The following is a 23,436-nucleotide window of genomic DNA, read 5'->3' on the forward strand; positions in this document are numbered from 1 at the left end:
AGGGCTGTGGGTGCTAGAAGATCTGGGGGTCCCTAAGGACCCTGAGGCCACCTGACCTTCACGCACTTTCCGAAGAGCAGGCTTGCCTCGATGGCGGGACAGTTGGGGCTAACCGTGTCCGGACGCCATGGGAGTGTGAGGAGCAAGCTTCCTGTCTCCAGGGGCACTAAGACGGGGTGACATTTAAGAGGAGGGGTCCCCTATGGTTCCCTGAAGACTTGGTGGTGCACACCTTTAACCCCAGGATCTCGGTGAGTTCCAGGACAACCTGGTCTACAGAGGGGTACCCGACTACCAACCACTGGTCCTTGCCTTCTCCAAGGCTGGGTTCCAGCCATCCCACCGTGAGGTGTTCGGCCTCTGTGACATGCCTGTCACTCCTGAACCACTGACGGCCCCAGGAGAGCAGCTTCCACCTGGAGAGTCACAATCTCTGACCAACAGCACCCAAGGATCTGAGCTCTGCTGGGGACGCACCACACGCCTGGGCCTCAGAGGGACTGACAGAGTTGTGCAGGGCACTGGGTTTTGTTTTGTTTTGAGACAGGATCAGCGTGGCCTCAAACTGCTGATCCTCCTGCCTCAGTCTCCTGAGAGCTGGCCTGGCAGGTGTGTACCCCCAAGCTGAGCGGGGAACCAAGATGGTGCCCCAGATGGAGGCCCATGGATGGCCTCTCTTGGCTTTTGGAAACAGAATCCTACAGGCTTTTCCTACCAGGTGGCTTCTAGTGACAACCGACGCCTACGGCATGAGGACAGCCGTGGCAGGGACGGGTAGACGAACATGATCCTCCCAGCCCTCAAGGGTCTGAAGTCCTTCCCCCAACCCTGGGAAACTAATGGAGGCTGCCTGCTACATCTACTCCCACTGCCACGGCAGCCCCCTCCACGCTGCCACGGCAGCCCCACCTCCACCCCCGCCACGGCAGCCCACCACCACCCCCTCCATAGCAACCCACCACCCCTTTGAGATCACCAGCACCCACTGACCCAGGGAAGCAGGACCCAGAACCACAGCCACAGAGGACCCCCAAACAGGAGAAAGACCCCGCTTTGCTTGACATCCCAGTCCACACAGGCCACCGCTTCAGGGAGCCAGGATGAGAAGGCTCAGCAGCCTGGTGAAGGGTCGCTGAATTTCTTTACAGAGATGCTCGGGATTCGTTTGAAAACTTGCCCCAGAACAGTGCCCACCTTCCTCCAGCAGGTTGTGTAGATATAAATGTGGACGGTGGGGACAGTCACTGTGAGGACTGGCAGCTGGGGGGATTTTTATGTGAAATAAATTATAATACAGAGGGAGAGTTGGTCCCTCTGTGCTCCCAGGTGTGGGTGGTGAGGGTGCGGGCACAACCTCCCATCCGGGTGACCAGCGGCCAAGCGGGGACTGGGGAGACACAGCTCTCACATGCTCTAGGAGAAGGGGCTGCTGAACTCCACAGCCTGGACCTTGGAACATACAGAATGGCAGGGAGACCAAAGACACGGCCATGTTTAATGTCACCAGCAAGACATGATGGGGTCATGGTGACCTATGCCTGACGACCCAGCCCTCAGGAGGCTGCTAGGCAGGAGGATTACAGAGAATTCCAGACCAGCCTCGGGTATGGAGGGAGATTCTAATAAACCAAGCAAAGGCAGGAGTCGACCAGTGTGCGGTCACCTGGATGTGTCAGGGCCTTCCAGGCCCTAGGGAGGGAGGGATGAAGGCTGGGTGGGATGGGCCTTCTATTGTGTACAGGACCCCACTGGCATCGCACCCATTGGCCCCCTAACCCGTTCGCTCATTCAGTCCCAGGCCATCATTCTCCACCCCATGGCTCTGGATTCAGCCACCTGTATCTTTCCACAGTGGTGGTACCTGGAACTCAGAGCTGGGGAGGCAGAAAAGGAAGGGTCCCTGGGGCTCACTGATCAGATACCCCAGGTCAGCGAGACCCCCACCTCAAAAAGAACTGGGTGAGGGCTCTCTGGTTGGTGCACCTGCTGCTCCCAAGGCCACCTGTGTCTCCAGCTCCAGGGGACCTGACACCCCCTTCTGGCCTCCTAGGTACCAAGCATGCATGTGGTACACAGACAGACAACATACATATACACAAAAATAAAAATAAATAGGCCAGGTAGTGGTGGTGCACACCTGTAATCCCAGCACTCAGGAAGCAGAGGCCCTAGCCATAGGAAGACCCCAGAAGACACCTGGCATAGACCTCCTGCCTCCGTACACGCACAAAACCCCACCTTGGCTCCCCTGAACCTGATCTCAATGACTCTGGTCACATGTGTTCACAATGACAGGGTCACACTGAAAAGATCATCAGAGCAAGGCAGTCATGTGAGTCACCATCCAGAGGCCTGGACCCACCTTAGCCATGACACTTTGGGTTTCCTGGCAGGGCCTCCCTGGGGCCGGCAGCGGGCGGGGGAGGGGGATGGGAGCAGAAGGAGCGGTCTCTTTTTTTGGCCCCATGAGATCCAGTCTCAATGTCGGGGTCAAGCCAGGGGACACAAACTTAGGCCGATATTTTTAGGGATAGAAAGGTGTGACCGGGTAGGATGGGGAGGAGGGGAAGAGAAAGGGAGGGAGGAAGGGAGGCAGACACAGGGGCATAGGGTGGAAGTTGGCTGCTGTCCCTCTGCCCTCTGGCTCCTGACTAATTTAGGCAAAAGGCTACCCTACCGAAGCTATTTGCAGCCTGTGAAACAGGTGCTCCCCCCCAACACCCCCAGCTTGGGGTACTTCCTCCCCTGGGGCGGCCTCCAGGCTGTCCAAACCTATAAAGGCATACGGCTTTGTCAATGAGGCTGGGACTCCCCCAAGCAGCACTCCGCAGGTCAGGACCAGGTCACGACCAGTCCCCAGCATGAAGGTCATCGTGGGCATTGGAGGGTGAGCCCTGGGGGCCTGGTGTGAGACCCTGTACTGGGAGGGGAAAGGCTCTGCGGCCCTGGGAAGGCGGTTGCCACTGCCCACGGTCTGAGCACTTGGGGACGGTGGACTTGAGGGGTGAGGGGGGCTTTGTGATCACAGAGGGCGCAGGGGCTGTACCTCCATAGATTGTTTTAAAAAGTACCGGGAAGAGACCCGCTGGAAACCTGGGGACCAGCCCTGTGAGGATGGGCAGATACCTGGATAGGGCAACCAAAATGTCACTGAACTAGATGAACACCCTGGGTTTGTTTTATTTTATTCTGAGGCTGACGGTAGATCTAGGGCCTCAGGCTTACAGAGCCCTCAGCACTGGCCACCGCCCAGCCAGCCCCCTTTTTACTTTTTATTTTGAGATGGAGTACCACATAGTCACGCAGGCTGGCCCAGACTAGCCCAGAACTGAAGATCCTCCTGTCTTAGCCCTTAGCTGAGGTGACAGGCTGTGCCTCCATGCCCCGTTAAGATAGACCTTCTTGTAAGGGACCCCATGACTCCACCACATGGTGACCATCAGAACCATGACTGCCAACAACTTGGGCACATGGCCATGTCTCCAGAATGGTTGAGGGTGACCTGAGTCCCCACCTCAGTCACCCTAAGAGCCAGGATGCCATGACCTACTGCCTGCTGTCCCTAAGGCGTGGTTCCGCGCTGACCACTCCCCCAGCCCCTCACTGGGGATTCTAGGAGGTTTCACCCTGGCCACGCCCCCAGGCCCCTCACTGGGGATTCTAGGGGGGGTTTCACCCTGGTCACGCCCCAGCCCCTCACTGGGGATTCTAGGCGGGGCTTCACCCTGACCACGCCCCCAGGCCCCCAGGGGCTTGATTCCCTCCTCATGTTCTCACACACACGCACATATGCACACAGACACACGCACACTGACAACACAGACACACATGCATACACACATGTGTACACACACACAGACACATGCTGCACACGTGCATATGCACACACATGCACACAGACGCACACTGACACACAGACACATGCGTGTGCACACATGCGCACACGCACAACACCACCCTACTAGGCAGGTGCAGCACAGTGGGAGAGCCTGCTCAGGTCACGGGGCCCTGGCGTCACCCCCTCAACCTCACGCATGCGCCCTTGCAGCATGACCAACGGCGGGAAGAGCACCTTGACCAGCCGCCTCCACAAGGCGCTACCCAACTGCTGCGTGATCCACCAAGATGACTTCTACAAGGTGGCCGCCCTGCGCAGGGGTGGTGGGCTGGAGGGAACACGGGGCAGAGCGTTCCCATTGACCTGCACGTCCCCAAGAGGATCAATCCCCTGTGCCGGGGAACCCTGCTAGGCTAACGGGATGGCTTCACTGTGGCATGCTGGGGTTTTTTGGTTTTTGTAGCTCATGACCCTTTGTACCTCTGCTTTTCCTTCTGTGCAATGGGTTCAGAAGGAAGGAGTGACAGGCGATAGGCAGGGAGAGTCTCCAACACCACCTCCACCCACTCAGGACCCCCGAGATCCCCCAGGCTCTTGGCAGGGCAGCCCCAGAGGCCCCCAGAGGTGTGATCAGAGGGATGAAGGCTGGGTAGGTGCAGGTCTAAGCCCGGACTTGGGGGTCCTGTCTTTCAGCCCCAGGACCAAATAGCAGTTGGTGAGGACGGCTTTAAACAGTGGGACGGTAAGTGCCCTATTCGCCCCCCCCCGTCTATGGCCCCCCCTCCCTGTGGACCGGGCCCTGTGGTGCTGCCCTGTGCCCTGTCTGTCATCCCCTGCCTCTTCTGTCCCCGTCCCATCTGCCCCCCCCATCTGTCCTCCCTGCTCCATCTGTCCTCCACTGTCCCGTCTGTTTCCCCATCTGTTCCCCCGTCTGTCTTCCCAGCCCCGTCTGTCCACCCCCCCCACGCCCCGTCTGTCTCCCCCCACCCCGTCTGTCCTCACCACCCCATCTGTCTCTGTCCCCCCTCTGCCTCTGCCCCGTCTGTCCCCACCGCGTCCTGTTCCGCATCCCGGTCTGAACCCCCCCCCCCCCCCCCATCATCTGTTCACTAGTGCTCGAGTCCCTGGACATGGAGGCCATGCTCAGCACAGTGCGCGCCTGGGTGAAAGACCCACGCAAGTTCGCGCGCGCTCATGGCGTCAGCCTCCAGCCCAGCGCCTCGGACACTCACATTCTCCTCCTGGACGGCTTCCTACTGTACAGCTACAAGTAAGCCTGGGGCCGCCAAGACAGCCCCAGAGAACCTTCGAGGGCCCGGGTCCTCGGGCTGAGCCTCCGTGCTGTGTGACCTTGGGCCCTGAGCACCTCTCTGTCAGTTTGGACCGCGGAAGTAGGGCGGGTCTGAACGCTGGGAGACTTGTGGGGTGCTGCAGGGACGTCAGTTGACCGTGTGACCTCCCCGACCAGGCCCCTGGTGGACATGTACAGCCATCGCTACTTCCTGACTGTCCCGTATGAGGAATGCAAGCGAAGGAGGAGGTGGGTTGCAGGAACAGGGGACGTCCGTGGGGCACCTGCGGGGCCTCCGCAGTGACGCCTGCTCTGTCCCAGGAGCCCGCCCCATCCTTTCCCACGCATCTCAGGCTCAGCTCAGTGGTGGGAAGGTGTGGAAGTCGGGGTCTCCCAGCCACAGCCTTGGCCTTGGGGTGTGATTCCCCCACCTAAGGTCTGTGAGAGGGTCGCGTGGGGTCTGTGGAGCAGCGCCCTGCCGTGACAGTTCTGCTGCCTCTTTCTCTCGCTCCAGTAACCGTAGTTACATGGTTCCTGACCCCCCTGGCCTCTTTGATGGTCATGTGTGGCCCATGTACCAGAAGTATAAACGGGAGATGGAGCAGGACGGAGTGGAAGTGGGTAAGCCTGGAAGTCGCCTGAGTCTCACCCTGCTCTCTTGCGGTTCCCTGGGGTCCGAAGAGTGCACGACCCGCCCCACCTGTGGCCCAGCCCTGACACAGGTCTTTTCCGATTCCAGTCTATTTAGATGGCACGAAGTCCTGTGAGGAACTCTTCAGGCAGGTTCTGGAGGATGTTCAAAACAGGCTGCTGAACCGGTCCTAGCAACCGCAGACATCATCTGGTGTGAGGCACAAGCCGGGCTGGGCGCTGTGGTATTCCCCTCGGGGGGGACCTGTACACAGGACGGGGTGTCCCCCACTCGGAGCCACTACAGCAACTCACCATTAAACTGAATCGTGTTTTGTTTTTTTTTTTTTTAACTTCTGGTGCCTTGTGGTCTCTATGAATGGATGAGCCCACCCTCCCGCCAGTGCGCTTTGCTGGCCCGAGGTTAACGGCAAGAGCACCGGACACTGTCAGCCTCCACCCATCTGTAACCTTGCTAATGTGCCTCAGTTTCCCCAAAGGAGACATTTTCTATGAACTTGAGGAGTGAAATTATCTCCCCTAATCTAAACAGGCACAGAGAGGTTGCCTGGCATACCCACGGTCACACAGCAAGATTAGGTATGTCCGGCCAAGACTGAAGGTTGAGAGTCTAGAGTTCTTGAGGGAGTCCTGAGATCTTCAGTCTCCCATCCGAGCCTCCCTCCACCTGTTCTAGCACCAAAGTCAATTCTCACTTTGTAAGATTATCCAGAATCTCCCATGGTAGCCACAAAGCACACACCTACTGTTCTGGGACCTAGCATGTCTCCTCTCCCACAGAATCAGACACCTCTTGAGCCATGGTGGCAGCCTGGGGGTGATGTTTTATTATTTGTGTTCACTTCATGAAAGGGGAAACTGAGGCTCAGAGCATCTTGCTGATGCTGGGATGTGATTATGTGGGGAGGGGGTTGCAGAGTCCATTATTTGGCCTGAGTGCGACACCTCATGGCCACCTGTAGTATTGCAATGACAGCATCCCAATTACATATAGGAAAAATGTGGGTGGATGGATGCATGAGTGGGTGGGTGGGTGGGTGGGTGCTCTATTAAACAGCAAGTCTGAGGTTGATGACTACATGAATCTCTGATAATAAAATAATGTAAATGCAATAAAATAAATTGTGAATTCCAATTTCTTTTTCCTTTCTTTTTTTGAGGGGTAGGAGGAGTTGAAAGGGGATTTCTCTGTGTAAACTTGGCTAGCCTGTAACTCCCTCCATAGCTAAGGCTGGCCTCTAACAGAGATCCTCCTGCCTCTGCCTCCTAAGTGCTGGGATTAAAGGTGTGAGCCACCACTGCCTGGCTTTTGAATTTCATTTTCTAACACTTAAATTTTACAGACTTCAAACTTAGGGGTATTTTTACTTTGTTGTGCTTTGGAATGAGGCTCCTGCCGCCCAGTTCACCCTGCCCAGTGTCTGTGAGCCTCTGTGGCAGGCGTAGGAGGGCCTATCGTCTCCCCCTCTGTGGAGGTCACATGACCAACATGGGGTGGGAAGCGCCATCGTCACGGCTTCAGGGACAGGAGGACACTGAAGCCCCCGTGACCTGCAGGACTGGGCAGCTCGTGACACTCACCAAGCCCTGGCCTCTGTCCCAGGCACGCTCTGCGGTCAGGCTCCTCTGGTCACTGTCCCCAGAATAATTCAGTATGAGACAGGGACAAGGCAGGTGGCTTCAGGGCAGCCAGAGCCCTGCCTGGCCCACGAACAGCCTGGGCGTGACTCATCGAATGAAGAATGAACTAGAGAGCTGGAGCAGGGCTCAGTGGTTAGCACACTGGCTGCACCCACATAGCGGCTCACAACCATCTACAGCTCCAGCTCCAGGGGACCAGACGCCCCTTCTGGTCTCTGTGGGGACTGCACACACGTGGTGCACAGACAAAAAACGCAGGCAAAACATCCATGCCTATGATAAAAACCAAACATAAACACGCACCCCCACACAGCACATATATGCACATACAAACACAAATGTAACAAGAAAGTTTTTAAATGCTGAGAGCAGCTTGCTCAGTCTCCCCAGAACATTCCTCGTTTACAGGGACCACCCACCTTGTCCTCAGCACACTGGGAGGGTGGGGCTGTGTTTTAAGATTGGTTTATTGCATGTCCTATATCTGCAGAGCTCAGAGAGGGAGAGCTGCTTGCTCAGGATCACACAGCAATCAGAATTCGAACCCAGGTCTGTGGTCTTCCCCTGCTGGGCAAGCAGGACCTCAATGTGCATCCCTGCTCTGCTTGGAAAAGCTCCTCACAGCCTTCCCACAGCGACAGAGGGTGTCAGGGACACCCACCTACCTCAGCCTTGTCCTAGCAGAGTTAGCCAGCCCAGGGCCGTCAGTGGCTGTCCTACCACCCACTCAGACACAAGCTCCCCACAAACACTCCAGACATCATCAGCATCCTTAACTGAGAGGTGGGACAGTGTGGAACAGACACAGGTCACCCCAATATTTTAGCTCAGAGGAATAGCGAGTGTTGCTTTTTAGTAGTCAAGGATGCTGCGGCTCAGGGGAGGCGGAGTCCCTTTGCCAAGGTCTGTTACTGAAAGGTAGCTCAGGAGGGCACTTTGGCACAAGTCTATCATCCTAGCACTCGCTCAGAGGCTGAGGCAGGAGGTTCAAGGATGAAGTCATTCTTGGCTACACAGTGAGTTGGAGGCCAGCCTGGCCTAGGTAAACCCTTATCTCAAAAAAGAAAAAAAAAATCTCAGGTTGGTGGCTGTGTTCTCCTGAGGGTCCTGGGTGATGTCTGGAGACACATGTCACACTAGGGGAGCTCCAGGCACAAAGTGGGTGTGGTCAAGGGACACAGCTTAGCACAATCCAGAGTCCAGGATATCCCACACAGAGCACCCAACCAGACATGCCCACCAATGAGCTTAAGGCTCCTCTGTCTCCAGTAAGAGTTACTGCTGACCCAGAGGCTCACCAGCCCCGGATTTAGGAGTCAGCTAAGTCAGCCCCAGGTCCCAAGGTCCCCTGCCTGGAGTCCCCATCTCCACCTGCCAACTGGCTACCGGAGCCACTGTGTCCATCTTCACTCGAGTCCCGGGGATTCGAACCCAGGCCTTCACACATCTTAGGTAAATACTTTATCTGCTGGGCCGACTTCCCAGCTCAGAGAACCCAAGTGCCTTGCCCAACCACCCAGTCCTAGGACTGTCACCCCACCCAATCCCACACACCCCGAGTCCTAATAACCATCACAGGGGCTGAGGTGGCAGTTTGGTCAGGACCTGGAGGTGGGTGTCAGTGCAGCCACCTGTCTCTGACATCCCTTCGCACTCAGCAGAGATCTCAGTCAGCATTTATACCCGAGCCCCACCTGGGCCAAAAGGCACTGCACTCCAGACGTAAGGTCCCCAAGGGCCAGAGAAGGGGGGGCAGCCCCGGAGCTGAGTGGAGAACCAGTCAAGGCCACAGAGGGGAGGGGCCCACAGAAGGAGGCGAAGCTATCAACTGCAGATGTCCCCGTCCTGGCTCCCCAGATCCACTGGGCCAACTCTAGAGACTGCAAGCAATCTCAGACATGAAGATTGCATCTCCTCGCTTCCCCAGCCAGCAGGTCTGAAGCAAGGTGGACAGAGGCGGAATTTGGGGACACATCTATACTTGTGGGACAGCCACAAAATGCCTTTAGCCAGGAGGCCGAAGCGGGCGGATCTCTGTGAGCTCGAGACCAGCCTGGTCTACTGAGTGAGTTCCAGGACAGCCAGGGCTACACAGAGAGACCCTGTCTCAGAAAAAAACAAACCAAAATAAAGACTACAGAAGGTCAGGGGCTGTGGACCCAGGGAGAGCTGGGGTTGGGGACAGAGGGAGTCCCCTCTTTGGTCCCTCAGCTGTTCACCACCCACACCAAGACACACATGCATTGTTGGGGTCACTTGGGTGGGATGGGGGTGCCCCGGGCTCACCACCCTGTTGCATGTCACCTTTCCCTTCCACCCATTGTCCCAGAAGTCACTGGGACCGTCAGGGTCTGTGTTTCATTCATCCTTCGTTTTAACACAATTCTTTCTTTTACTTTTTGGGGTCACCATGGCCGCATGAAGCCTCGGTGAGGGCCAAGGACCCCGGGGAGGTGGTTGGGTACTTACTTTTAAGATCTCAGGGGTTGAAGGAGCCGCCGGAGGCTGGCAGGCTTGGCTTTATAGCCTTGCCGCCGGCTCCCCGCCAGGTCATTAATAGCGAGGCAGTGTCTTGCCCAAGTATGGTCAAGAACTGAGAACCATGAACTTGGCCAGACCACGTCTACTCTGAGCACCTGATCCGGGTTGTGACGGGTGGGGGTGGCACATACCAGTGTCCTCTGATCTACATGAGGCTAAAGGGGGGGAGGGGTGTTCCCCAAACCACAAATAGAACTATCTGTGGTCACATCAGCCTGTCATCCAGGCACTTCGGATCTGGGATACACAGTTCGAGGACAGCCTGAGCTACGTAGAGTTCAAGGGTACAGTGAGCCCTGTCTCAAAGATATAAAAAAACAGTCAATGAACTTGAGACTCAATCCTTGGGACCGCTGCTAGCTAGGCCCCCACAAACTTGAGGTGTTTGGTTACCATCTTGGGAAGCACTGGGAAGCACCGGGACTCACTGGAGGCTGCATGGGTTTGTCGAGAGTGGACTGGGCTAGATGGGAACCGGAGGCGCCTCCAGTGGCCTCCTGCCTCCCTCGGACCAAACAGGGCCCTGTAGCAGGCGCATGCCGTCAGCGGCACCCGGACCACAAGCCCACCCTAACGGGATGAAGCCCGGATACGGGAACAGGAGCTGCATACCAGTGGCTGGCACACCTCCTTTCCCCAATTCCAGGCTGAGCCTCTTTGTTCTAGAATATTCCATGTCTGCCCGAAGTTCAGCACAGTATTCTCTGAACTTAGCTAATATTAATGGAGAGACCTATCTCCTCAAATAAGGCTCCTCCCTGCGTCCTGAGGGTCAGCACACCTTCATATTTTGGGTAAAACCAGGGCTTATCAGGAAAGCCTGTGAAGGGGCTTATGGCGACAGCTTTAACCTTTATTAACTTTTGATTTTGCGAGACAGTTTCTCTCTGTGGAGCCCTGGCAGTCCTGAAATGCACTATGGAGACGAGGCTGGCCTCGAACTCACAAAGATCAAGCTCCCTTTGCCTCCCCAGGTCTGTGCCATCACACCTGACTTTTCTAAACATTTAGATAATTTTATTTTTATGTATGAGCTTGTGTCTGTGCACAAGTGCGCACCCTGTGCCCGTAGAGCACATCGGATCCCTGAGTCTGGAACTACAGGTGGCTGCGCGCGGCTGTGGGCTATGGAGCTCGAACCCGGATCCTCTAACCCGACAGACTAATCCTGACTAGACAATGGCGGCCGCTGCCGCTAATCTCCACCAGCCCCGAGACCCCATCTGTAGGGCTGTACCGTGACCGCTGGGACACACACGGTCAAACCAGGCGGGGACTGAGCGCGCGGGAGGGCCACAGCCCGTCCCACCCACGCCTGCGGTTGTGAACAGAGCAGGACTAGAGAGGGGGACTGGAAGGACCGGGCGCCTTTTCTACACAGACGGTAACCCAGGTCTCCAGAGGCACCAGGAGGACAATGAGTCAGCTCACAGCTCAGAGACTTAACTGCTCCCGGGCAGGACGTTGTTTCGCCTGGGATGACAGGCGCACATCGTTTGATCGCCTCTCCCGTGGTGAGGCCTTTTGTGTCTCTTACTTGCCGTGTGACCCTCCAGGAGACCTGCTGTTTTTAGTTCAACTTCACTTGTCTGTCAACTGTGGGTGATGCCACCCATGGCGTGTCGCGTGGCACTGAGCATGATCTCCAGGGTGGGGACCCTCCGTGGTCGTGTGGGGGGTGGAGACCACACACCGTGTGGGCTGCTCGCTCCCACCCTCCCCGCGGAGCGTGGAACACAACGCGGCAGTGCGTGGAAAGCAACTTTATTCCGGGGTTGCGCGGGGGTCCGGGGTCCCGGGGTGCGGTGCGGAGCTCCGCAGCCGCAGCCTAGCGCACGCCGCACTCGGCCTGCAGTCGCTCCTGCTCCAGCGCGCGCACCAGATCGCGCACAAACTGCACCTCGGCAGCCACCTGCGCGGCCAGCGCGTCGTAGCGGTTCTCCAGGCGACCCAGGCGGCGCTTCAGGCCCCCGGCCCCCAGCAGCGCCGCCCGCGCCTCCTCCTGCGCGCGCGTGCGCAAGGCCTCGGTGCGTCCTAGCTCTGTGCGCAGGCGCCGCAGGTCGCGACCTAGCCCCGCGCTCCCATCCCGGCAGCGCGCCTCCCGCTGCTCGGCGGCTGCGCGCAGCGCGCACACGCGCTCCCGGCACTGGCGCCGACCCCGCTGCAGCTCGCGCAGCCCCTGCTCCGCCGCCGCCACGTCCTCCAGCACGCGCGAGAAGCGCTCGAAGCTGGCGTAGCTCGTGTTGCGCGGCATGCTCGAGTGCGACTTGAGGCTGTACTCGCGCAGGCGCGCCGCGCGCAGCCGCCGCCGCTCCGGCTTCCGGGCGCCGTCCTCGCGCCTTCGCACCTGCGGGGAGCGGAGCTTAAGGCAAGGGGACCAGGGCTGCCCGCCAGCCCGCCCGTTCCCGGGGTCTCGAGGCCCCACCTTGATCCAGGAGTGCTCGAGGCTCTGCGCGATTGTCATCCTCCTCCTGCGGGATGGAGCGGGTTAGTGTTTTTAGTGTTTGTGGAACTCAACCTCGGGTGGCACCACCCGTGGGACCCCACCTTCAGCCTGGCATGTGACCCCTGTCAGGGCAACACGGGTCATCGCTGACAGTACCCTATACTGTCACCACCCCGATTCCCAGTCATCCACCTAGGAACATGGAGGAGCCAGACAGGCTGCGACCCTGTTGCCCCCAAACCCTCCCCCCCAGGCTGGCTGTACTCTGCTAGGCCCCTGCAGCTTTATGAAGAGCCGTGGACACTGATGCCCTGGAGTCCCGCAGGGTGTAGTAGAGGCTGGTGAACACGCAGGTAACAAGGGAGTAAACCTGGCACCTAGTACCCTGGAGGGGGGGCAGGATGATGATGAATTCAAGGCCAGCCTGGACTACAGCAGACCCTGCCTCAAAATTACAACAAAAGTCCCCAAACCAAAACCCAGGTGTGGCCAGCCGTTGAGCGGCAGCCACAGTGGCCCGCCTACTTGGGGTCTTTGACCAGCAGCCTGCGGATGAAGTCCTTGGCCAGCTCGCTGGTGCTGCTGAAGTACTCTTCGTCGAAGTCGTAGTTCACCGCCGAGATGTTCGTCAGAGTCTCCTGCTTGGTCTCCCCCAGGAACGGGGACGCCCCACTCAGACTGCAAGGGGACAGAGCGGAGGGAGTCGGCGGATGGGAGCTGACACCCCACCGTTAGTCTGTCACCTTGGCGTGGCAAGGGCCATCTGGGAATGGGGACCTCAATGAGAGATGGCCTCCTTCCCACTGGCCTGGAGCAAGTGTGTTTGTGGGCAGGGACTCACTGTTGATACGAAAGGACTAGGCCACAGGGAGCAATGCCAACCCTGAGCAGGTGGCCCCTATAAACCAGCAGGGTGCGCAAGCCACAGGAGCAAGCCAATAAGATCCATGGTTCCTGTGCGACTGACTGGTCACTGTGAGACCAAGCCCCTTCCTCTCCAAGGTGCATTTGTCACAGCAGTAGAAACCAAACTGGAATATCTCCTGACCCTGACAATCCAACACACTGGCCTGTTATGGAGAAGCAAGAGAAGCATCTCCAGGGAAAGGACAGGACAGACCTTAGAACAGGGTCAACAACAGTGAGGGGCTGGGGGCGTGGTCAGGGTGGAGCCCCAGGGAGGGGGTGGGAGCGGGGCCGGGGGGTACAGCCACAGTCACACAGAGTGAGCGGCTCCTTCCCTGGCTATCTCCCAGTGTCCTTACGACAGGTCCCAGCTCAGACCCTGTCCCCTAGCAGGTGCAGCCTGAGGCTCCTCCCAGCACTCACAGGATGTAGGTGATGACGCCGATGCTCCTGTAGGGGGCAGAAAAGATGGGTCAACATGACCATAGCAGCACCCTACGCCTAGGACACAGCCCCCAACTCTCTAGGACCAAGGGTTCTAGAGTGTGGTCAGTGTCAATCACAGGGTTGCCTGAGCAACTGGGCCAATGCCAGGACAGCAGGTCCACAGGACCTCTGAATCGACGTGACCCAGCATCCGCCTGACCAGCTCTGGCTGTAGCTGGGAGACCCTCAGGGGCAGCAGCCTGCACAGCCCAATCTGTGAGGAGCAGACCCCACATACCGAGGTCAGCCCAGGGGGCTCATCTCTTCCCTGCGGCCGACCGTCCAGTGCCCACACCCTCACTAGGCTGTCTCCGGCCTGTACTGGGTACAGCTAGGGAAGGAGGGAGCGTAGCAGGGGAGGGCGGGGCAGGACCTCACCCCCACCACTCACCACATGTCAGCCTCCAAGCCCAGCGGCTCATAGTTGACGATCTCGGGGGCTGTGGAAGACAGGGTCGCAGAGGCAGGTCAGGCTGTGATGTGCAGGGGCCCGCCCCACCCAGCGGTGCCCGCGCCTGCCCCTCACCCACGAACTCGGGAGTGCCGAAAATGTTCTTGAACTCGCTGCCGGCCTCGATCCTGTGAGCGATGCCAAAGTCGATGAGTTTGATGCGCGGGCTGGCCGCGTGCTTGTCCAGCAGCATGATGTTCTCGGGCTGCAGGAGGGCAGGGGGTGATGCGACCCCTGGGGACACCCCCGAGCCCCACCTCCCAGCGCCCACGCACGCGCGCCACCTTCAGGTCAAAGTGCGCAATGCGCTTGGAGTGCAGGTAGTGGACTCCGTCCAGGATCTGTTTGAGGAACTGCGTGGCCTCGTCCTCCGTCAGCGACTCCTTCTCGGCCAGGAAGTCGAAGAGCTCGCCGCCGGACACCAGCTCCAGGATGAGCACCACGTCTGTCTTGTTCTCGAACACATCGTGCAGTGTGATGATGTTGGGGTGGCGAATCTCGCGCAAGATGCTCACCTCGCGCTCGATCTCCTCCCGGCTCACACCGCGCCGGCTGGACGGCAGGCGCCGCTTCTTGATGAACTTGGCCGCGTACTCCATGCCCGTGCCCTTCTGCTGGCACTTGCGCACGATGGCAAACTGGCCGCTGCGGGGGAGAGGGCAGCTGAGCGCCGCAGACCCAGAGGAAGCCAGGGCTTTGTACCCAGTCACAGTGCACTGTCCCTCGGGGCTCCCACAGCAGCAGGTCCGCCCAAAGAGCCAGGAGATGGGGCTGGGGGAGGAGGGACGACTCAGGGGAGACAGTGAGGGCCAGGGAGCACCAGGGATCCAAGAAGTCAGGTGGGGTTAACCCCGGTGCTGAGGGAGAGAGGAGGTCCCTGGCCAGACAATTCAGCCGCCTCAGTGAGCTCCAGGTTCATTTAGTGAGCCACTCTGTCTCAAAAAACCAGGTGACAAAAAAGTGGGATTCCTCAGACAAGCATGGTTACCGCGGCTTTAACCCCAGCACTCAGGAGGCAGAAACAGGCAGATCTGTCCGTCTTGTGAATTCCAAAAGAGCCTGGTCTACAGTAGTGAAACGTGTAGCAACCCAGGAAGATACTGAAGGTCAACCAACGTCCACACACATTCTAAATACTCTAAATGTGTATCCATCACCCTAGCACTCAAGAGGCTGCGGGTGGCGGGGGGAGGTCTCAAAGCCCAATCCCTCACTCAAAGATGGAAGCCCCTAAGGACAGGAAGCCCACACCTCATCAGTTTCAGGAAGTCTCCGAAGTCAACCAAATGCACTGACTAACCCCCCCTCCAGATTTATGTAAGTGTAAGGCTCTGACTCAGACCAGCTGGGCTGCCTGGGGAGGGCTCGCCAGGGAGAACGCTGCCTACTCTGGGGGGTTCCCCACTGGCTGTACAGTGCATTCCAAATTCCCAGCGCTGGAGACACAGCTGTGTGTTTCTGCTCCTGTTGGTAACCCTGTCCTGGCTGGATTTTGTTGACTAACCTGGAAGAGGAGCCTGGCTGTGGAATACTATCTGTGCAAAGATGCATTACATCTGTTTATGTTGTGTAATATTACTGTAACTAGGCAAAGATGCGCTACAGATGCATTGTTGCTTTGCCTGCCTAAGGCACCTGATTGGTCTGATATAAAGCTGATCGGCCAATAGCGAGGGAGTAGAGGGATAAGTGGGGCTGGCGGGCAGAGAGTAAGGAGGAGGAGGAATCCAGCCTATAGAGAAGAGAAAGGAGAGACAATGGGAAAGAAAGGGAGACACCTGGGGTCAGTCGGCTAACTGGCTAACCACCAGCCGGACAGGGAGAAACGGGTTAAATTATAAGAGCGAGTAAGAAATAGGCATAAGCTCAGGCCAAGCATTCCTAACTAACATTTAGTCTTTGCATCATGATTTGGGAGCTGTCTGGAGGCCCAAAAGAAAGCCTGCTCCAGGACCTCCCGAGAAAAGGCCTGTCCACGATGGCTGCTGCGGAAGGGACCGACCTCCCTCGGGGAGGGACTGCCCTGAGAGCTGAGCCGAGGCCTGTCCTCCCAGAGTTGCTTTTGGGTTTCACAGCAACAGAGACCACAACCAAGACAGCCCGAACCCACGTTCCTACAAGTGACCCCAACAAAACTCACTGGGTCACCAATTTGGGCTTTGGTGCCGTCTGTACTTGGGTCTGTCACTGGTCCCGGCTGCGGTGAGGGGACACTGGTCACCCTCCCCAGCAAAGGCGTCACAAAACACAGTGAGTGCCCAACAAGGGCCACCAACCAAAGATGAGCTCAGGAGGGCACAGCACGCTTGGGCAACGGCGTGCAATGGAGACTGGGTGGGGCGGGATGTGCCAGGGGACTAAGGCAACCTTTCCCTATGGGTCAGCGGACCCCAGAGTGGTTGGGGACAGTCACGGCTGAAGTCTGGGTGGGGCAGTGGCCGTCTGAGAAGATGGGCTGATGACGCCATTGCTGTTCCTTACAGTGGGGGCCTCAGAAGAACTGGGTAGTGTGTATGTCAGGTGTGGAATAGCAGAAAAATTAAAGATTTTAAAAGTGACATTTGGCCAGGCAGTGGTGGCGCCCATCCTTAATCCAAGTACTCAGAAGGCAGAAGCAGGCTATGAGTTTGAGGCCAGCCTGGTCTACAGAGCAAGTTCTAGGACAGGCTCCAAAGCTACACAGAGAAACCCTGTCTTGAAAAGCCAAAATAAATAAAGTGACATTTGATACCCAGTTCACCAGGCCATGAGATGTTGTTGATTCAAGAGCTGAGGAAAATGTCTATGTATCAGGGGTCTCAGGACCTGGACAGAGCTTCAGTGCCTTTGGTGTGTCCCTTGGTAGGGCAGGATCCCTGTCCCTTGTGATGTCAGAGAGCCTTTATCTTAGACTAGCATGTGAATTACGGAAACAACTAAAAGCAAAGAGAAAGGGGGGAAGAAAAAAGGAACCCAGGGGACCTGGCATACTGCTCAGTGTATTCACACTGGGCCAGGAGCCTGCCCAGTACTTCAGCATGGTAAGAAATGGGTACAGGTAATTGCTAGAGCACCCCACCCCAGGGACAGGAAGGGGGTCTCAAGGCTGGGCGCTTGCAGGGTGACTGCCATGTTACATGGACATGGTGGGTTGACTGGTCTGCGGATGCTGGTATTGGGGCTTTGGAGTGTTTTAGAAGTTTCAGTTCTTGGGGGCTCAGATACACAGCAGGGGTGAAAGGGAGTAAGCCTGCCTAGCTGGAGGTGGCTGCAGGCGTGGCCTGAGTCTGACTGAGCAGCCTGCTAGAGCCCTAGAACAGCGGAGAACGTGAGCCACGGAGCTGCTATGGAGGGCAACGTCCTCCTTGTCCTGCCATTGCTGTGGGACTCTGCACTGTCCTTGGCGAAAGGGTGGCTGTGACCTACAGGTGACACTCCCAGCCCTCAGAAGGCAGAGGCAGGCAGATCTCTGTGAGTTCAAGGCCAGCCCGGTTTACAAGAGCTAGTTCCAAGACAGCCAGGGCTACACAGAGAAACCCTGTCTAGAAAACCAAAATAAAAATAAACAAATAAAAAAAACTGTTGGGCTGGAGAGATGCTCAGTGGTACCTTCCTGCAGAGGACCCAGGTTCGGTTCCCAGCATTCACACCGGGCTCACAACTGCCTGTGACTCCAGTTCTCGGGACCCAACGCTCCCTTCTGGACTCTACAGGTACTGCACACAGGACATCACATGCCAAGGTGATGTCTGAGTCTAAAGTGTCCCTTCCCTGTGGCTGAGCCATTGTGGGCCACACGAGCTGCAAAGGTGGTCAGAGAGAATTGCACCCTGAACCCTCCCAATGACAAGCAGGATGCCAGCAGGCTGGAGGCAGGGCCTACAGCTAGGACTACTCTTTTCTTTTGTTTTTAATCTTTGTGGTTTTTCTTTCTTTCTTTTAAAGATTTATTTATTTGTTTATTATGTGTGCAGTGTTCTGCCTGCATGTATGCTTGCAGGCCAGAAGAGGGCACCAGATCTTATTACAGATGGCTGTGAGCCACCATGTGTATGCTGGGAACTGAACTCGGGTCCTCTGGAAGAGAAGGCAGTGCTCTTAACCACTGAGACATCTCTCCAACCCATGACCAGCTTTCTGATGGGAGGCCCAGCTGGCTTGGCATTTGTGACTGGCACCTGGGTCTGCCCTTGGTGGCCGCTCCGGTGCTCACTAAGACTCACTAGTTGGGCTCTTGGGATGGAAGGACAGGTCCACAGCTGGGTTCGAGTCCTCTCAGAACCCAGGGACCATAAGGGGAGCTGGGCTCCCCAGGACTAAAACCATCTAAGGGGGATCCCTACCACTGATCCGAGGGCGCTCCACCCTGCAGAGGCCCCTCAGACAGGAAGTCGCTGGTCCCTCCTCAGCCTGGGCAGAAGGGGCTGAGAGGCGCTGTCACACCAGCCACCCGGAAAGGCTACTCTCCAGCCTGCAGCTATGTGGGCCATCACCCATGCTGGGGTGGCCTTGGTGGGCAGCTGTCTTTTAGACGGGAGATGGGAATTAGCTGCCTTGTTCTCACAGCTGGGCAGACTTCCTGTAGGCTTTCCCAGTGCTTTGGGAGAACAGAACACACCTGTCATCCTAGTACTGGGGAGATGGAGACAGAATGGTGAGTCTGAAGCTACCCTGTCTCAAACAATATGGAGCTGGTGTGATGGCTCAGGGAGCAAAGGCATCAACCCTGACAACCAGAGCTCTATTTCTAAACCTGCAGAGTGGGGGAGAACAGAGCTGTCCCGACCCCCGCATGCGCACCAGCACAGCATGCAAACACGAATAAGCATAGTTTAATAAGCCAGGTGTGGTGGTTCACGCCTTTAATCCCAACACTCAGGAGGCAGAGGCAGGCAGGCGGATCTCTGTGAGTTCTCAGCCAGCTTGGTCTACAGAGAGAATGCCAGGACAGCCAGGGCTACACAGAGAGACCCTGTCTCAAAATGACAAAAAGCATGGGCCTGCTCTGAGAGCCTGCACCCTGAGGAGGACGGGGAGCACACAGCCAGCAGGGGCAGAGGAAGAGCCTGGCCCAGACCGTGTATCCACACACACTGCACAGACACCAACATGTTGTCCCCTGACATGACGGAGCTGGGGAGTCATAGGACTTGTGTCCTAACGGCTCACTCGCCAGGTCCCCAACACCATGGCGACTCCAGCAGCTCATTCCTGGGGTATGAAGAGTCACAGAGAAGCCCCGGGGGACACTGAGGTACACCACGGATGAGGCCTTCTCCAGCAGGTGCTGGCCAGTGCCAACCGTACAATGGCCCTGCGAGCTAAGTGCCACCATCACCCCTGCTTCAACCACGGCCACACAGGGCAACACGAGACTGGACCGTCCTCACTGCAGGACACAGCCTGGCACCCGGGTGACTCTCCGCTGCAGCTCAGAAGGACTGAGGCCACCGAGTCACTCTGCCTGGGAAAAGCGTCCACACATCAAGGCTACTCGAGTGGGTGCAGCTGGCAAGGCTGAGGCAAGGGAGGAGCCACGGCTGGGGCACTGGAGCCCCTCGGGCCGTTCTTAGCTCCTGGTCCGCTCTACACTGGAGCTTCTGAGACCCTGAGTGTACAGCAGCACCAGGTAGCCACTCTCAGCCACCGCGTGTGCCGGTCCACAGGACCATACCATCACCAGAAATACAGGGACGGGCGCTTCCTGGCATTGTTTCAGATCACAAAATGCAAGTCTTTCTCCCAGGATCATAGCAATAGTCAAGTTTGGAGTTCAATCCCTGGATCACACATGAAAAGACAGGCGTGGTGGCGTGTGCCCAGAACACTGGCGCAGGGAACTAGGGCTTCTTGTTCAGCTTTGTCCAATCACTGGGCTCTGCCAGTGAGACGGTGTTTGGTGTTTACAAACAAGGCGCAGAGAGCTGAGGAGACTATAGCAGCCACCAGCACCTGCGGCTCTCACCAAGTATCTGGGCTTGATCCCCAGCACCCACAGCTCACAACTGGGTGACACCACCTTCTGGCGTCTGTGGGAACTACATACACACGGTACACAGAAAATGAAAATGAATCTTCAGAAAACGGTGGGGAGTGGACAGGAGACACGGAAATCAGCCCCCACCCACCCACATCACACCTGGGACCCACGTGATAGAGAGCCAACGCCTGCAAGTTGCCCTCTGACCTCCACATACACGCTGCACACACAACATCTCTAAAAATCGAAAAGTAAAAATGCAGAGGTGCAGGCAGGGGTGACTGTACAGTGCTGCCAGGACCTGGGGACCATAACCACTCCAAATAAATGACACAGGATGGCACGCACACACAGGTTAGGCACAAATAAGTCCTCGTTTGCTAGGGTGACTTGAGCATCACTGCCTGTGACATCATGGGCTCCTGGAACCGTCTGACTATATATGGGCTACACTTTCTCAGTCTTCTGGGGAGGAGGGGGGTTTAAGGCACAAGTGAAGGCCCAGAACAACACGTGTTCCATATCAATTTCCATGCAAGTCCTGCCCACAGGGTCCAGAAGGAGTCGCTGATGGCTGTGAGCCGCTGTGTGGGTGCTGGGGACCGAAACCCAGCCCTCTGCCACAGCAGCTGGTACAGTGCGCTAACCACTGAACCATTGCTCCAGCCCCCCTCCCCCGCCCCGCAGTCTGGGTCTCACTGAGTCTGAGATGGCTTCGCACCCCAGCACTGGGCTTACAGAGGTAATCACCACACCACAGGGACGAGGGAGCCTTCCTGCTGGGGTGGGAGACACCCACAGCCTGAGCACCTGGCTGGTCCCACTAGGTGCCCCAGAGTTCAGCTGTGAGGGTCACAGTGGGGTGCAGCTGAAGGAAGGAGTTCAGGGTCCCCGCAGATTCAGGACTCTCCCCAGCAATCAGTAAGGCTACATTATTTACATTCCATCTGGATGACATCATGAGGAGAGTCCTGAGCTGCCCAGGCCAGAACTTGCCAAATAAGGCAGGAGGCCTCTTAGAAAGATGGGCCTGGTGGGCAGGGCACAGTGGGCAGTGTGGGAGGGGAGGGGGCTGGGTGGGGGAAGGGTGTGGGAGTGGTGCCCACTAGTGACTACTGGGAGGAGGGAATCTGGCTTTCTCAAGAACACCAAGAAAACCTGAGGGGACTCGATGCTAAAGACAGGGAGACCTGAGTCTATAAACAGCACGTGCAGTGTGGGTGACATCTGTCACCAGCAGCTTCAATACCCAGGTCGGTGACACATGACCTGCGCTCAGTCCCTGGGGCCCACATGGCAGAGAACAGACTCCAGCCACATACATCTGTGATATACATACAAACATGCACAAGACATAGCAATTACATAGAATAAGTTCAAGGCCAGTCTGGGGTACATGAAACCCTGCCTCAAACAACCAACCAAGGCCAGGTGTGGTGCCCAATGCCTTCAGTCCTGGTATTCAGAGAGTGAGTAACAAGCTCCAGACCAGCCAAGACTCCACAGTGAAAAGTGTCTCAAGGGGAAAGCCTAGTGCAGAAGAATCCCACAGCTGAGAAGGCTGGGGCGCCACCCTGCCTCAGGGCAGCAGCTGGATGGACACACACCATGTCCCCCACACCTCACTCACAGAGGGAACCAGAGGAAAGCAACTCAGGTCCACGGCCATCTGGGAATCGGAGTGACACACTCAGTGGCCACACAAAGGACAGGAAGAGAGAGAGCAGGTGTTCGCTCGTGCGCACCAGCAACGTCACTCACCTGCCCAGCTCCTCTCCCATCTCATAGTGGTCCTCAACATCTTCCTGCCTAAATGTGGACATGACGGCCTGCCTTCTGGAGGACTCCTGGGACAGGGGGCTGGGAAGACAGGGAATAGAACTCTTCATCGATGACACCCCTCGTGGCTGTTCCCAAGTTTACTGTGGTCATTTAAAGTTCCCACCCAAAATTTGGTCACGGCAGAGCAAAGCTGTCACCCCAGCACTGGGGAGGGAAAGGCTGGAGGATTAGAATCCCAGGGCATCCTCAAATACTCGGTGAGCCGGAAGCCAGGATGGGCTACATGAGATCATCTGTGTGTGCCCATGTGCCTATGTGCGCATGTAAGAGTGGGCGCTGCTCTTACCGAGTACCTGCGCTCGGTTCCCAGTGCTCACGTCAGTTGACTGACCACTGCGCCAGGTGACTTAACGCCCTCTTCTGGTCACGTCAGGTACCTGCACTCTAGCACACCACTAAGAAACAGGCATAGATAAAATTAAAAGCAAAAAAAAAAAAAAAAAGACATTTCAAACAGTAAAATGCAGAGCGCTGGAGTGCAAGTGTTCTCTACTCAATACTCTCCACAGCCTCCGGCTCCTGGGGTCCCTAGCGAGCTTCCTAACCTGTCAATCATGCCCACCTGCACCCCGGAACTCAGGGGCGTCGCCGGAGCGATGACGCATGCGCAGTCCTAGCGACCCAGCCCCCACAGCTGGAGCGTTCCGAAACCACCTCGCGTGTCCCACTCCCCTGGCTACCGCCCTTGCCGCGTGTCCTCTGAATCCCCGACATGTTGCCCTGGCCGGTCCATACCATCCACAGTCCGCGAGTCCCTGCCCGGCGCCAGCGTAGCCCCCGCGACCTCCTCCTGCGGAAGTCCTGGGGAAGCATGTACGCATGCGCCAACCGCGCCACGACACAACCCCGCTACGCTCGGAAATCAGCGCTAATTGGTCCGCGTCTCAGGCAGGAAGACGGAGTGCCGCTCATTGGTCAGCATCACCAACTACACGCGGAAGTCAGCACCCTTCGGTGACGCAGAGGCCACCTAGGCAGGAAGACGCACGTATTGGTCAGCAGACTGCCGTCATCCGCACGCACAGCTATTGGTTGACTGAGTCTTCCGGCTCTGAGCCGATTGGCTAACCCTCCGTCGACGTGGAGCCCAAGTTCCTGTGGACACGCTTAAGTGTGCGCCCTGCAAGTTACAGCCCAGGATGGATTTGGCACTTCCTAGACTCAAAGCCTGAGGCAACATCGCTACTGAGAGCTTAGTGGAAGGAACAAAGTCCATTCTGTCTCCGAGACCCATGGTCACTGTATTGTGCCCTGGAAGTATCGCCCAGCACAGGATGGAGTGCAGGGAGGTCAACCACAGCTTATTACTCCAAAGTGTCACAGTCAGGGTCCCCAGGAGGCTGCCCATCTCCCATGAGCAATATCCTCCTCCTCCCCTCTGGGG

At 57.2% G+C, this 23,436-nt stretch overlaps 3 protein-coding genes across 6 annotated transcripts in view; 2 read left to right on the forward strand and 1 right to left on the reverse strand.

Annotated features, from left to right (window-relative positions):
- Nucleotides 1-1,302, forward strand: part of Atcay (ATCAY kinesin light chain interacting caytaxin) — a 26,102-nt gene extending 24,800 nt beyond the window's left edge. For both annotated transcript variants that reach the window (XM_087909350.1, XM_087909351.1), the window contains exon 13: nucleotides 1-1,302. This exon is cut by the window's left edge and continues 842 nt beyond it. The gene's annotated coding sequence lies outside the window, so the exon portion shown is untranslated.
- Nucleotides 1,303-2,732: 1,430 nt separating this feature from the next.
- Nmrk2 (nicotinamide riboside kinase 2) lies at nucleotides 2,733-6,112 on the forward strand. The gene is made up of 7 exons (XM_087909352.1): nucleotides 2,733-2,887; nucleotides 4,049-4,139; nucleotides 4,532-4,580; nucleotides 4,952-5,108; nucleotides 5,307-5,378; nucleotides 5,644-5,750; nucleotides 5,869-6,112. Exons 1-7 carry the CDS (start codon nucleotides 2,862-2,864, stop codon nucleotides 5,952-5,954), a joined length of 588 nt encoding a protein of 195 aa, XP_087765478.1. The 5' UTR covers nucleotides 2,733-2,861; the 3' UTR covers nucleotides 5,955-6,112.
- A 5,598-nt stretch (nucleotides 6,113-11,710) lies between these two features.
- On the reverse strand, nucleotides 11,711-22,939 carry Dapk3 (death associated protein kinase 3). 3 transcript variants are annotated; one of them, XM_085692453.2, is made up of 10 exons: nucleotides 22,788-22,939; nucleotides 22,339-22,447; nucleotides 21,972-22,070; nucleotides 14,536-14,896; nucleotides 14,327-14,456; nucleotides 14,192-14,240; nucleotides 13,738-13,764; nucleotides 12,934-13,086; nucleotides 12,388-12,433; nucleotides 11,711-12,309 (listed from the first exon to the last, which is right to left on the reverse strand). In XM_085692453.2, exons 3-10 carry the CDS (start codon nucleotides 22,031-22,033, stop codon nucleotides 11,791-11,793), a joined length of 1,347 nt encoding a protein of 448 aa, XP_085548579.1. In that variant the 5' UTR covers nucleotides 22,034-22,070; nucleotides 22,339-22,447; nucleotides 22,788-22,939; the 3' UTR covers nucleotides 11,711-11,790. The 3 variants fall into 3 exon arrangements, with proteins under 3 accessions (XP_085548579.1, XP_085548580.1, XP_085548578.1); XM_085692454.2 differs by lacking the exon at nucleotides 22,788-22,939 and adding an exon at nucleotides 22,615-22,752; XM_085692452.2 differs by lacking the exon at nucleotides 22,339-22,447 and having other exon boundaries at nucleotides 22,788-22,932.
- Nucleotides 22,940-23,436: the final 497 nt, after the last annotated feature.

This window comes from Myodes glareolus, chromosome 8, assembly GCF_982192425.1.
Source record: "Myodes glareolus chromosome 8, mMyoGla1.1, whole genome shotgun sequence".
Taxonomy (NCBI): Eukaryota; Metazoa; Chordata; class Mammalia; order Rodentia; family Cricetidae; genus Myodes; species Myodes glareolus.